Here is a 14,795-nt window from a genome sequence, read left to right on the forward strand (position 1 = left end):
TTGCCAACAAGCAGAATAATAAATTGTAAGATCCATTGTCCATATAGACTGAAGATGGAAGAGCACTCTTTGGTCCTCTAGTCTATTCCCAGCACAGGACTTTTGTTGCATTCTTTCTGGTTTTAGAGTGATGATTTCAGTTACCTGAATGTAAGTACTGCATGTTCTCTTACTTTTATGCTGTTTCTATTCAGCTTGTCATGTGGGTGGATTGAAATACACTCACACCCACCAAGTGCACATAGATGAAATGTGTTGTGCTGTGAACATGAAAATGCAGTTGTTTAGAGAAGGTGTGATTCTCCTACTTTGTGAACCTGGAGACCTCTACCAGTTTCCTCCCAAGAGTTACAGTCATCCTGTCAGACTGTCTTTATGAATTTTGATCAGAGTCCCAGAGCAATCCTTCCTGCCTTGTCTGATGGAGGCTGTGTCTTCTGACTCCTCCCACCACAGGGCATCACTAGAGACATCAGCAGAGACAACGTTATCCTTTGGCCAATAAACAGGCAAAGAGCCATTTGCAGAGGCAGGATTGTAAAAATGAGATTGCCCACTTACTTTTCAGAGCGGGTGGGGGCGATTATGCTGGCAAATTCTGGTGGATTAAACTGTCTTAAAAACATTTCTATATGAGGATATTGTGTGCTTACATGATTTAGGCAGACACAAACTCACTCTACTGTGTTGCCAGATGGCAGAGCACGTTTTAGCTCCATTCCAGTCCATGCTGACCCATTCAGCTGTGGCACCTTGCTGAACACAGCACTCACTCAGCCTGGAGCACAAGCAGAGAAAGTTCATGTCTGCTTGTAGTACAGACAAAGCCAGAACCTGCATGGCCATACTAAACTAGGCAGCTTTTTTCCTAATTGGGGTAGAAAAGGCAGAAATTGGTGGGAGCTGTGATCATGTATAATTGGAGTGTTTCCTAAGTATGGAATATTATATTTTATGGAGTAATAAATTTATCTAAAAAAAGGGATCTTACCAGCAGACAAGAGGCTGCAGGCAGATGATATAATGGAGATCTTTCCCACTGTCAGACTTGTAAGCAGTCATGGAGAGGAAGCCCTCAAAATGTGGAGATGGAGAGTGGGTGTAATGAGGGAGGAAGGAAATAGGGAATTTGAATAATTTTTTTTATTCTCTTAACTCAGTGTGGTTGAACTGATCCCACATATATCATAAAAGCAGATGAATGAGGCAGAGGTTTGAGATACCGGCTGAGGACGGTGCTCTGGGAGAGCTACTAACCTTTGCCCTCAACTACAAAACTGTCCTTTATAGCTCATGGTAGAGGCTTGGCTTCTCATCAGGATTTTAGCCTGGGCAGTGGTTGTGGTGTTTGCCCCTTGGAAATTTTTAAGCACTGTGCAGAGAGCGCAGTCCTTCCTGGCATTCTGGAGAATTCTTCCCCAGTCTTCTTAAGAAAACATAAGACAATGCGTGGTGTATTTTTCTTATTTCAAAGTTAAAATGCTAAAAAACCAGGAACAGAAGCAAATTTTGAGATTAAAGAGAATGCATAAGTGTCTCAAATATTAGAGTCACTGCACCAAAGTTCAAATAGTTGTTACGTATCCTCAAAGGGCAGGATATTGAGTCACTTTTTGGTGACCTCTACTACCGGACATGCTACGAGACAAAATGAGAGAGAATTTGTTACTCTGATCCCAAAAGTGATAGATGACTTGAAGTGATGAAGTGATGTACACTTCAGGCATAAGAACATTTGTGTGGAACATTTGGGTGAATGACGTTAAGGTTCTGGATTGTTTTGAGGGAAAAGTCAGCATCAGCTGATGGTATCTGTGATATAGAGTAGGCAGCCTCTTTCTCACTGTCCTGGATCTCAGTAGTATATTGAGATTTATTTATATTTACTTAAGTAAATATTTGAGTTATGTAATCTTATGCATGGTTCTAGAATGTGCATCAGTTGCAGAGCACTGGAACAGTATATGAGCAGTAATATGTTGGCACAAAAGGTTTCTTGGGAAGTAAGTGGGAAGCTTTGATTTAGCCTGAACTTGTTTTTGAATACAATGGTGAAACTGGATTTCAGATCTTGTGAAACAGTTCTGAATATTTAACTGGCTTAACGTTTAAATGTAAAGAGACTCTGACATAAAAATTATATGATTAAAATTAATATTCATTATTTGTAAACTTCTGAGGATTTACTGAGATCTACATTTCAATTAACTGGTAGTAGATTGTGTAACTAGGACAATGTTACTGTGAAGTATTGTCTGTCATAATGATTAGAAGCATGTGCTTGATGACAGATTATTTTCTAGTGCATTATAATTTAAGAAAGTAAATACCAAAAAAAATGCCAAAGTAGAAAAGTGTACCAATTCATTGTTGTGTCAACCCCTTTTTTGGAGGCAAACACTACATACATGCATATCCCAGTCACTGACTGCTTGTCCTCAGATGGTCTGGGTTTGTTTTTCAGAGACAGTATGGGTGTTAAAAACACGTAACTGTCCTCAGAACAGTAAATGTAAGTAGATGAGCTTGGTCTCCTCTGTGTGAAGGCAAATTTGTATCATCGAGGCTTGTTCCGATCAGTGTTGGCCTCCTCTCAAGCATCAGCAAGACGTGTTTGTTTGTGCTGCAGAAAGGCTGATATTGAATTGCTCCACACTGTCACCGTGGTGTTTGTGTCAGTGTCTGCCACTCTCACCTGGGAGCACAAGGTCAGTGAGGGATTGTGACAGGCACTCAGGACTTAAGCTGCCATCCCAGCTGTGAACATCTCTCTGAGGTGGGAGGGTAACAGCACCCCTGGGCACTGTGGCCAGTGGGGCCAGGCAGTGCCTGCTGGCTGGGGAGGGCTCCCCACTCCCCTTCCCCAGAGCAGTGCCAGCTGCCAGAGCCCTCCTGGCCATGGTGTCTGCAGGGCTGCCTCTCCTGAGCTGCAGCTGGAGCCTGGGGAAGGTAGCTGTGTGCCCAGGCCAGGAACTTGCAAATGAGTGTCCTACCAGCTTAGCGGTGCAGACAATCACGTGCCAGGTCCAGGGACCTTTCCTGGCACCCTTTACAGCTGTGGGTGTAGCCAGTATGTGACTGAGACTGAACAAAAGCAAGATGCAAAATCTGTTGAAGAGGAAGCTTAAAATGCTGACAGATTGGAGTAATTTTTTTCTTGCATCTGGAATTCATACTTCCTTCTGCTGTAAATAAATCTCTAAGGCAAAAGTTAGGAGTTGTGTTTTTCTTCTTATTGCTTTTGGTCTTAAGATTTTCTTAGATTGCCAGAACTTCAAAATATATGCTTTCCACAACATCTTTTTCTATCTGCAGTGCTTGTCAGCTGTACTTGACTTATTTTCGTATAGCATTTGGTGTTTCTACCAGTGTTTTAGACCTTGAAAAGAGTACAGTTGTCCATGGCATTGTGGCTAATTTGCAACTTAAAATACTGCTGGATAGGTGCAAGTAAACTCTTGGATATTAACACTCAAGTATTCAGCCCTTTCTTCAAGTAGCCAAGTATTTCTTTGAGCCAACTCAGATGACACCTTTTTGCATGCCGGTAAAACCAAGCCCTTCTGTAATTTAATATTCTATTTTTAGTGAATGTAATGGATGGAGATACAGGCTGAAGACTATCTATCTATCTGTCATGTTCAGATATTTTTAGAGCACTGATCTTTGTAATGCTGATCAGCACCAAATGTATTACATAAGATTAGCATCAAAATATATACAATGGAAAGTCAGCTCTGCTGCAGTTGTTCTTAAATTATTTTTAGTATTGCCCACAAAACTTGTATAGCTCAGTGCATTGCCCTGCCATTGTGTTCCATCTCTGTAGGAAACATTTTAAAAGATTTATTTTATCTTTTCTCAGACCTTTTCAGTCACAGGTCTCCTTCCTGAGGCTTCAAGTAAGATAGTAAGATGCACATTATGAAGATTTCAATAAATGCCCACTTTCCACCAGGACTGAAACTGAGAGAAATTGTCTCTCGTTGTCCTTCAATCCAGTTTATATTTGAACTTGTGATTTGTAGATGCAAGAGTCCAAATTCTGTTTTACTTATATTCCTAGCTAGTGTTGTGTTCTTTATTTGTGCTCAGGTGGCTTCATCTTTTGCAGTTACACATAATGATATTTTCAATTTTCAAATTTTAGTGGATGCTCAGAAATGCTATCTTCTCATTAAATATAGCTGGTTTCACTGGCTAACCATTTTGAATGAAATAGGAACCATTGGAGTAGGTTACTAGGGGAGAGTTTCTGAGTTTAGAGGCAGACTGTAAGAAAACAAACTATATTCTTGTCACACCACTCTACAAGAAGTATTTTTGTGTTTCAATTTTTCTGAAAAAACTGCATCTTTCCTTTGAGTATTTTTAAAAACTAGTTTGTAATCACTGATGTTTAAAATAGATCTCAACTTTCTGCATATCCATACCATCATCATAACTATTTGTGGCAGTTAAATCTTGATTTATTTTTTCCTAATTTCTTTCTTAGTGGATTTATGGTGCATCTGATATATTAGAGTCAATAGAAGAAAGTTTGCTGCTTGTTTTTGGTGATGTAGTTTTGAAGGTGTAATGCTGTCATGCCATGGCTTTACAGATCTTCCAGGATCTCTCTTCCTGAGAATGCAATTCAATATGCTCTGATCTTGGTTTATATTACTACTGTTAAAAACAATCTGTACTTTATTAATGCTTGTCCTTGGTGGCTTGTAAACATTGTTGTAATAACGAGAATGAGGAAAGAAAAGGCTAGAATGCCAGGTGGAATAAAAAACCAATTCATCTTATAACAACAAGCTGAGAAGGAGACAGTCTTTACAAAGGATTTTTGTATTGTCATTTGTAAAAGAGAAAGTGTCTGTTATGCTTGACCACAGCAATGAAGATTTAAATAAGATGTTTTAAGGGGGTTATTTAGATGATAAGCCAAATGAATGGCATATTTTTGTCCAAAATCTAAAAGGCTAAGTGTATTTTAACTGATCTAGGGACTATATTGGAATATCTTGGCTTAATCAGTGAAATTATGAAAAGTAGAAGCGCAAAGGAGGATGGGATTTAAAAGTTAAAATATTGCAATGAGAAAACACTTGGATGAAAAGGATTGATTCTTAGTTTTCTCTGAGTATTCATGGAGATAGGATTTTTTTTCTGAACCTTTCAGTCTGTCCTTAGTGGTTGATTAGGAAAAGGCAGAGAGCAGCTGGACTAAACAAGTGCTCCATTGGTTTTGCCCCAGTTTGTCTAGTCTGGCAAGACAAATATCCAGAACATGTTGCAAGAAAGAAAATTGTTGATACAAGATGGCTGTAATTCTCGTTTCTTTGAGGGAAATGAAAATAATAAAGATCTCATTTATGGAGGAAAACATTTATTAAGTTAACATTAATCATGTATATTTCAAGGAGAAATGTACCTTACACTACCCAAAAACATTTTTTGTGCCAGTTAACTTATAGAGATTGCTCAAATGAGATATGCTGGAGTAGCAAAAAAATGGATGAGCTGCATGTCTGTTAGGATGTTTACTGATGTTTATTGACATAACTGTGGGGTTTGGGGTAGCTGTGTTGGATTTTTTCCCACCCATCCTCTTTTGTGACATAGTTAAATTCATCTAGCTGAATAATTCAATCAAGTAGGAGAGATCAGTGTGGAGAGGGAGAGAGAAAAGATTTCCTGGAACCAAGTTCTTCCAGTGAAGGATAAAAATGCAGTGGCATTCTGGCATCAGATTTAAACCCCATCAAATTTATGAGGCCTGTGATGGTTTTGAATTGAAAAGCATGATGAGTCCTTATTGTAATGACATAAAGTGAATTTCTGATTGCCTTTTTTATTATGTGATCTTATAAGAATTAATCTGTGTCTCCTATTAGATGGCGTTATATTGAATTGTGAGCTTTCATTTGTGGGTGAATCACTAGTCAGGACATATTCCAACAATGAGATTTGTCTGACAGTTCCAGGGAAATGTATCTCGTCCTCCTGTCTAAATGTCGAATATTGTGAACTTTGGAGGGAAGTATGAGACCTAATAAGCCCACAAATTGTCAGGAACAGTCGTGAAATGACACCTCAGGAAAGGTTTATGTAAATAACGGGTCAGTAACAATGGTGTAAGTAATGTGAAAGATTATATTTTTCCCACTTCTCTTTTGAGATACATGAATTAGTTGTATTGTGCCAGTACCTTGAAGACATGGTATTACTGTCAATGAACAACTTGTATCCATGCTATTTAAATGAGAGAACCCAAAAATACTAATTCAATGTTTGGCACATTAAAAGAATTCATTAATAGGTATTTAAATAGAATATGTGGGAGGCTATTATATAATAAATTAATTTCAGAATAATTGCTATTTCACTGTACAGTAATAAAAGCTAAAGATGGCAGTAGGTCTAATTTAAAAATAATCAAAAGTCAGGTAAGGTTTTGTAATTTATTTTTTGATGGAAAGATGATAAGAGCTTTGTTGAAACAGTCATTAGAAAGTACTTATATTGGTCAGAGAATACTTAGGAATATCTATCTGATAAATCACTTTAAAAAGCATTTAAACTTTTAAAACTCTAATTAAAAATCTGGAGGAGAGAGTTACATTAAAAAACTTCATGAAGGATTTTCTTTTTTCTCATGTTGTCTTTTGCTGGTTAGATCGTGACTCACATAACAAATGTGTGATTTTTAAACTTTTTTTTTTTTTAAGATACACTGGCTAAACTCCAGAAAAAAAATAATCTAAACATAAAAGTCTGATTTTTGGGAGTACTGTGTACTTCATTTTATCTTGCTAGGAAATTAGTTAAAAGACTTCTTTAAGCCCAGTATGTTATTTTGCTAGCATATAGTAAAAGAATGTGATTGCACAATCCTTACAATATTTTGTTATAGTAAGCTCCTAGTTATATCATAGCAAATTAAATTCTGTGATTCAGAAAAGGACTTGGTTAAATGTTTTTATATATATATATATAAAATGTGCGGTAAAGGATTTGGAATTTTTCAGTTTCGGAACAGCTCTAATGAGAGTTGGACCATGTAAGGTTCAATTATAAGCTTGTGTTGGGTGGTAATATTCTAATCTCTGTTAATGCTGAACTCAATACTACAAAAGGCAGATGGCAATTAAAGAAGTTGATTGTATTTTTTATGTGTAGGTGAATATCACCCAATCATGTTGAACCTCTCATGTGTCTTGGGGATGGATGTGCCTGCTCTCTACCTCTGGAGGGGCATTCTCAGTAGCTGGTTGAAACCAGGAGCTAATGGGATTACATATAAAATATGATTAATCATTCAGTCATTAATTTGGCAAGCATGAAAAAGGCAATAAACCACTACTGTCAGAGGTATCAGATCAACACACATTGTCCTTGAAATCCTCCTCAGACTTGGGCTGGCTGGATAATAGAAGGTGCATCATTTTATGTAGTTGAAAAATTATTCCAAGTGTTTCAGGTTTAGGATTCTCTGAGATTCCTTAAATAAACTGGTTTTATAAGCCCTTTCTGATATCACAGTTGTTTTAAAGCAGCTCATTATTATCACCATGAACCATTAGTCACTTTTGGTTACTTGTACAGTGCTTTTATTCTCAGATGATTCAAAGACTTGGAGATAAATCCTATCTTTTCTCCTACAGAAAGACCATTTGCTGTTTTTCTTCTATTTCTTTGGCTTTTGAAAATATTAAGGAAGAAAAAGCAAAACAAAGCAGAAATATGCCTGAGGAAATGGTTCAATGATTGCTGCTTCTTTTAACATTCATAGTATGAGCATGATGTTTGGTCTTTTTCCTGGTCAAGGATGTAACAGTTCCTTCAAATTTTTCTTTCCAAAGTAATAATTATATTTTCTATAAGATTTTTAATTTGTCCACCATAGACCTCCTTTTCTATATTTCTAGAATATTACATTTTCTTTTTTTCTGAGAAAGCTAAAAAAAAAATATTCTGGAAGTTACAAGAATGTCCTGAAGGTGCAATATACATGTTATTATGTACATTTTAAATTATTGCCTGAACTCACATCTTATTCCTTTCCCCATGTCTTGAAATATTTCTTCTTTGCAAAATAAGAAGCCGCTCCAAGAAAATAAATTCTTACTTATTATTTATTCTTAAATTTTAGTTTGTTTTCTTTTAATTTATCCTCATCAGTCAAGGATCTTATTTTCACTGATACATTCATTCAAATCCTATACTTTAAACCTCTAACTTATGTCTCTTCTTCTTTCAAGTTATCCTCTAAGTAACTAATATTTAAGTGGAATAGCTGATGGAGTTCAGATTCTTCTGTATTTTTCTGCTAAATGGTGCTTTTTATAGAAAAAGTAGTAAACTGATTCTACTAAACCTTTGTGGTTTTTAGGTGGAAAGAGATTGTAAAAAGTTCCTTCTGCAGTATGGAAAACATTAAACCCAAGAGTAAATCATCACAATTATTCGTAGTTTATGGGAGAAATTCCAGGGCCAAGCCCTATTGACTCAGAAACTCTCTAAATGGATTCTGTGCTTTATAATAAGTTGTTATGATCAGGCAGGAGGCCAAGTGCCAGATGGATTGATTGCCTTCTGCCAGAGGTATGGCAACATCAGCTGCATCTATTAGGAATGCATTTATTGTTGAAAACATCAGCTTGACAACCGGAGTTCAGTTTGTGCTATCAAAACACTCTTCAGTCTTGTGATCCTGGAGTTAGATTGAATGGTTTGTTGATAAGCCCTACTTTCGTCTTGTTTTAGGATCTTCTCCATACTCCTAAATTATGATGATTTTTCCTGCTCTGAAGAAAATGGGTTTGCTGAGATTGTTTCAGAGAAATCAAATAAATGGAGCTTTCCAAAACTGGCAATAAGGATGCACAGGAGATCTTAGTTGGCAAGTGTGAAACTGAAGTTTTTCACAAGATACGTAGTCTATGGAGGAAATAGTAACAAACGAGCTCACAAATCAGTGTCTCTTCTGAGCTGCCACCTGTTGAAAGAGGGGAGTGCTAGTCACTTTGAAACACTAAAAAAAATTACAGGAAAAGATGTATCAATAGTCTGAGCTTTCCTACAAGAAAAGACAAACTCAGTTAGCATTTCATTTATAACCCAAGGGAGAAATGATGATTTGATGCATGGCCTAATCTAAATTCTACATTCATTGCTTCATGGTGAAAACAAGAATTTAATCTTATCATTGCACATGTCTCAACATGTGAGATCAAATCCATGCTGTCAAATTTCATGTCTGTTCTGAGGCATCAAACACAGAAGTGTCAAATCCAGAACTCAATCCGGTTATTTCCAAGACATATTTCCAAAGTAGGTCTATGCAAAGGGGTGCAAATACATTTATAGGGTGAGAATGTATCTGACAGGGCTACTAGGGATCTGAGCTACTTCTTTAAATTCCCTTTATGGCTAGTGAAGGGAAATAGGTGCATACAGGGTGCATGCACCATCTTGCCAAAGCTGGGGTTTTAAAATAACCTAGGTGAATTACTCAAGGAATTTCTTACTTCTCTGCTTCGTGGTTTCCTGCATATGGTCAGGTGAATCATTCCTGAAATTTTCTGCACTGGGCAGACTGACCCAAGGTGAGACACCTTCTCTCTCTGGAGGTGAAGCAGTGTAATTATGCAGGTGTACTGAGGGATACAAACTAAAAAGAAACTATTTTTCGGAAGAACTTCTGAAGTCAGTGAGAGCACAGTGCCAGTCATGGCTTACAGCTTCTTGACCATGTCAGGCTGAAGTAAGTCAGGCGACATAAAAGTCAGCATGTTTGTCTCTGTGACGCATTTTTTGTGTATTGGCTTCTACAGGTGTCCTTTTTGGTAGGCTACCTGATATCAGTCTACTGCTTAGGTCTCAGATTCAGCTGAATTAGATTTAAAAAACTCCGAAATTCTTCTATGCAGCTTCCTCCAGCTAGTCAGCTGCCGCACATTTCAACCTCCTACTTTAGAGAAAACTCATATATATGTCAGAAAGGCGCTGTCTCCCAGTGTTTCTTTCTCATTTCAGTTTAACATCTGCCCTTGCTGCTTTTAAATGCTGCGTGGGACAGAAGCTCACATTCACATTTTTTAGGTCACCACAAGACTCAGCCTTTGTCCCAGTGCCTGGATGCGTGGCACAACAGTCCTGGCTAATATTTCCTGGTAGGACACCTCTCTGCCTTACTCTTCCTCACATGCATGAGCATCCCATGTTGGCAGTGTGCTCCTACTCCTCTTGGCAAAGGGAGCTCACACTGATGTGTCACCCCTTGTAGAATTGATGCTTGCTGGGGAATGGGTGCCTGTGCTACTGCCCATGAAATTACTGTAAATAGTAGACAGGCTTGAGGTAATGCAGAAACAATTTAACCAGCTGAAGTGAAGAGTGTAAGAAATCGATTGCTGTGCTTAAGGCAGATACAGAAATGTGGAGCAATCACAGTCCTTGTTGCTGCTGCTCATTCAGGTCTGGCTTCAACATCATTTATTTTCCTTTGTTTTCTGCTAGCAGGCTTAAACCAGACTAACTCCCAGGTTGACTGACAGCTCCCTGGAGATGGGATCTGGCCTTCAGCTGCACTTGGTCTTTCACTTGTTACCCAAAATAAATTCTGATTTGGGATGAAGTCACCCCTTCTGTCCCCCCTGTTTCTGCTGAGCATAATTCACCCTTCCTGGCCTTCTGCATTTCAGGATATATCTGACTGATTAAAAAAGCATCTGATTTTTTCTCCAGTACTCTCATCAAAAAGAAGGCCTGTGGACTGTGTCTTTCAGGCAGCCTGAGCAGACGTGCATGGGCTTCACAGTTATTTGACTTAACCTATTTACACAATTCAATCCCCAGTGGCCAGATAACAGAGGATAAGTTGCACTGCCACTGGGTTTAAATGCATAACCTGTGTCTAGCACAGAACTTTCAAAGTACTTTTTGTATAAAGGAGAGTGATAAATGTGAGTCATTGATAAAACCCTGTATGCTGGGAAAGAAATAGAAGGGGTTGTTTATGTCTATAGTAAAAGGGCTGTAAGGCTTGTTTTCTGAGAGCCAGGGAGACACAATAATGACATTTTTCCTAACTGGATGCATGACTGTATAATGGATATAAGGGGTGTCAGGAATTCAGTCTGAGGCATTAGAATATGGGAGTAATGATAAACTGCCTGAAATCCAGACTCTTGCCAGTGACACAGTGTAGGTACATGAACCAAAGTGGACAGAGAGCAGAACATTCTTGCCTTGAGGCAAAGTCAGGGAAACCATTGTGTTGACAGCAAGAGAGACTTCTGTAAATGGTAGGACATACCTGCCCATGTAGGTTCCAGGTGTTCTCATGGCACACCTTCAGGAAAAAAGGTCCTGGAGAGCCCTGTGCTGCCTAGTTCCAATTGTTAGTTACAAGAGTCAAGCTTTTCAGGTCTCTTTGCTTTAGACCATTGGTTTTAGGATGTACAAGGGATCAGCACATTTAACTGTCAAAATTAAGTGGATTAGTTAAAGGAAATCTAATATGGTGAACAGTTTTACAAGGATTAGTTGTTTTTAAGGTATTTTCAGATTTTGCCCGTGAAGCTGTTGTGCACTATTGCTGACTGCAAGAATTTCTTGTTATTGCAGAAGGGTTATGTTTGTACTTGTTAATAGTTTTACTTACCAGTTAGGCTTTTTCACCAGCAGGAGAGGTGGAGTCCAATGTCTAAGAACTTGTGAATTCTTTACAATTCTAAGGAACTGAAATTTAAGTGACTGGGATGAAAAAATTTTACTGGTTTAATAGTATCTTTTATGTTTTAATAGTTGTAAATGTGTGAAAATATAAATTAGTCTGCACAGTACTTAAAAAAGCATAGAGGAGAAGGTTATTTGTGTCTGGGAGGGTGGTTAGCAGGGTGGACAGGGTCTCTCTTTCCACAGCTGTTCTTTTATTAATCTGTGAAGCTGTAAATGTGATAGCAGAGTTCTAAAAAACAGTCAGGTCTGTCAAATAGAAGTATCTAGAAGGAAACAAGGATGTTGTTGCCCACATGGCTGTTCTATCAGGGAGGCAGGAAAATGCTGACACAACAATGTATTTGTCAACCAGTTTAAGGATACATTTTGATATCAAATAATTGATGGCACATTGGAAAAGATCTTTCCTTCTACAAATGCCTTGGAAATCTATTTATCCTAAATTTGAAGACAGAGAAATGAACAGATATTGTCACCATAGTGCTGTGAATAAATCAGAGGTCCTGGGTGCTTGCAAAAACCTGTCTAAAACTTCATCATTAGCAGTGCTGGAAAATACTAGATAACTGTGCTTGTATGCTGTCTGTGCTTTTGCTGTGTGGAAGCTATGGGAAGTATGGGAATAGTCTTTCAATAGTAAAGACTCACTGTTTCTTATAAGTTAAAAAGTTTCATATTATGTTTGTTTCTTTTGTTCCTAAACAATTATTATTGTATGCTCAGTTTTAGTTTAGGAGCTTTCTGTAAGACCTACAATTGTGTCTAGACATATTCCATGAAAGTCTCTTTACCATTTACTCAGTGAGTTGAATATATTTTTACTGAGAGACTTTTGGAGCTAGATATCTTCAGGGATTTCCTGGAGGATAATTCTGTATCCTGAAACATAGATAACTAGTTGGGTAATTATATCTCAGTTAAGCCTTCTATTAATAGGTATTCTTGCTTTAATGTTTAGATGTACTTCCAGAATTCACATCGCCATTTTTCAGTTCTTTGTATTTCTGCAGCTTTGAATGCACAAAAAAAAAAAAAATTGTTTGTTTATCAATTGCACTTTATTATGTTTTAAATTATAAATATATGCTATGATGGTGTCCTTATGAGACTGTTCCATAGTTAATGGCTATTTATGTATCATCATGGAACTTTAATTTCTGTCATAATAATAAAAAATACATGCTTTGTGCAGTTTAAATGTGAAATATTTCTTTGAATTTTGCTGAAAGATTTATAAATAAAACTCTTTAATGACAGGTCTAGCAGTTTTAGTTCTGTTTTTCTGTTGACTTATGAGCCTCCAGTATATACAGAACTCTAAGCCACCTATTTGAAAAAGCAGAGCTTTGAAGGAGAGGTTTGAATAGTTGTCAGAAGGGCAGACTGAGGGTGTACAGAAAAATGTATGCTGCTCATAGAGAAAAGCTGCTGGGACTTTTTTGGGCTTCACCAGGTAGGTGATTTCACCTGACTATTAGATTACAAAGTTGAAGTTTTGCTGGGAGATCTGGGTCTCAGAGCTGTGGTTTGGGAGCTGAGACAGTCTCACAAGGTTCCTGTTGCTGTTGTTCAGGCTGTTTAATCTGAAGATGGACGAGAGTTAATAGGAGGAACATTGGGTAGTCAGGGCCTGTGGCTTTTTGCTGTGGTCAAAGTTAACTTTGGGGAGACACACTGTTAAAAGAGCTGGTATCAACAATTTTTGTGATCACTGCAGCTGTCTACTCAAGGAGATGCCAGCCAGGTGATTGGGCCACTGACAGAGGGCCAGAGGAGGAACGTGGCTGTGGTTAATTCTCTGTACAAACTGCACCAGGCAGTTCTGAAGGTAGGCTTCTTTTGGCATTTCTCTTCTTGCCATAATGTTACCTTCTTGCTCTATCCTGTGCATATGCTCCATTCAGTGGATGAGAACTCTTGGCAAATACAGCCCAACTTTGTCTTAAGAGCTGCACCTTGCTGTGCATTTGTACAGCTCTTTGAGACTGGGCTGGCCCTTGTAAGCACAACTATATGACAAATTTCCAATAGTAGAAGAATAAAAATATGTTTCTAGAGAATAATCATATCTGACAGCTGTTACTTTGTGAGCATAAACAATTGAACTATTTGTTTTTTTCTTATCTGTCTTTGTACTAATCAGCCTGATAACCCCTTGCTGCATCTGCTTCAGCCCAAGTTTACATTTTTCAGGAGGGCTTCAATGCTTTCCCACAATTGTGTCTAAACTGAGAAGAGGAAGGAAAGGGTAAAATCAAGAAAAGCAGTATCTCACAAATATCTCCATTCATTATTACTGTGACTAAAGTCTGGCCTGGAAATTTTTCAGGACTAAGCACAGTTATGAATAATTCCAGTATACTGATTTAGTGATGCCAGTTGTTACACAGTCTTTGTAAACTAAACCAAACAGCTACATTGGTAGTTGCAGTTAATCTTATTTAAATCCTAGCCTGATTAGAAAAAAAGATCATGAGTACTCCTGACTCTGGGTATGTTCAAAGAATTTTAAAAAATGCTAAAAAGCCTATAAAATTTCCTTGGATTTTGCAAACAGATGGTAGATCAACTTTTAAGTCTGCTTTTTCTGATGTACTTAGTAATGAACCTCATGTGTCTTAGTGTTGGAGGGAGATCTGATATGATTCAGTCTTTGAGTTCAGTACTTAACTGGCTTAAAAATACTATTGTGTAGCATGTTCAAGACTATAAGGAAATTGGTAGAATAGTCCTTCAGATTATTCCTTGACTCTTAATTTTAATATTGTTTTAGCTGTACATAAACAACTATTTAACATGTAGTGCTATAATAGTCATAATAGTGAGAAAGAGCAACCATTCCTTCAAATATTTGCCACAGAGCTGTTTGTATAGTTCTCCATGAATTCTATATTTAGCAGTAGGAGAATACACCAGTTATTTTTATTCTGATTCTGTTAGCCTTTCAGCTAAATTTCAGCTTGACTTCATTGAGTCATTTCTTTGCCAAGGCAGAAGCAGAGTCCATAGGAAATCTGAGAGCAAAGGATTGATGATGCACCAAAAATTCTGTCTGTGTG

The 14,795-nt window shown here is 37.7% G+C and overlaps 1 protein-coding gene across 2 annotated transcripts in view; it reads left to right on the forward strand.

Annotated features, from left to right (window-relative positions):
* COG5 (component of oligomeric golgi complex 5) overlaps window positions 1-14,795 on the forward strand; it is a 172,263-nt gene that overhangs the window by 135,808 nt on the left and 21,660 nt on the right. For both annotated transcript variants that reach the window (XM_085569797.1, XM_021539126.3), the window contains one exon: window positions 13,454-13,564. In XM_085569797.1, the coding sequence (XP_085425923.1) occupies window positions 13,454-13,564 (111 nt within the window). The remainder of the gene's footprint in view (window positions 1-13,453; window positions 13,565-14,795) is intronic.

This window comes from Lonchura striata, chromosome 1A, assembly GCF_050655825.1.
Source record: "Lonchura striata isolate lonStrDom1 chromosome 1A, ASM5065582v1, whole genome shotgun sequence".
NCBI lineage: Eukaryota > Metazoa > Chordata > Aves > Passeriformes > Estrildidae > Lonchura > Lonchura striata.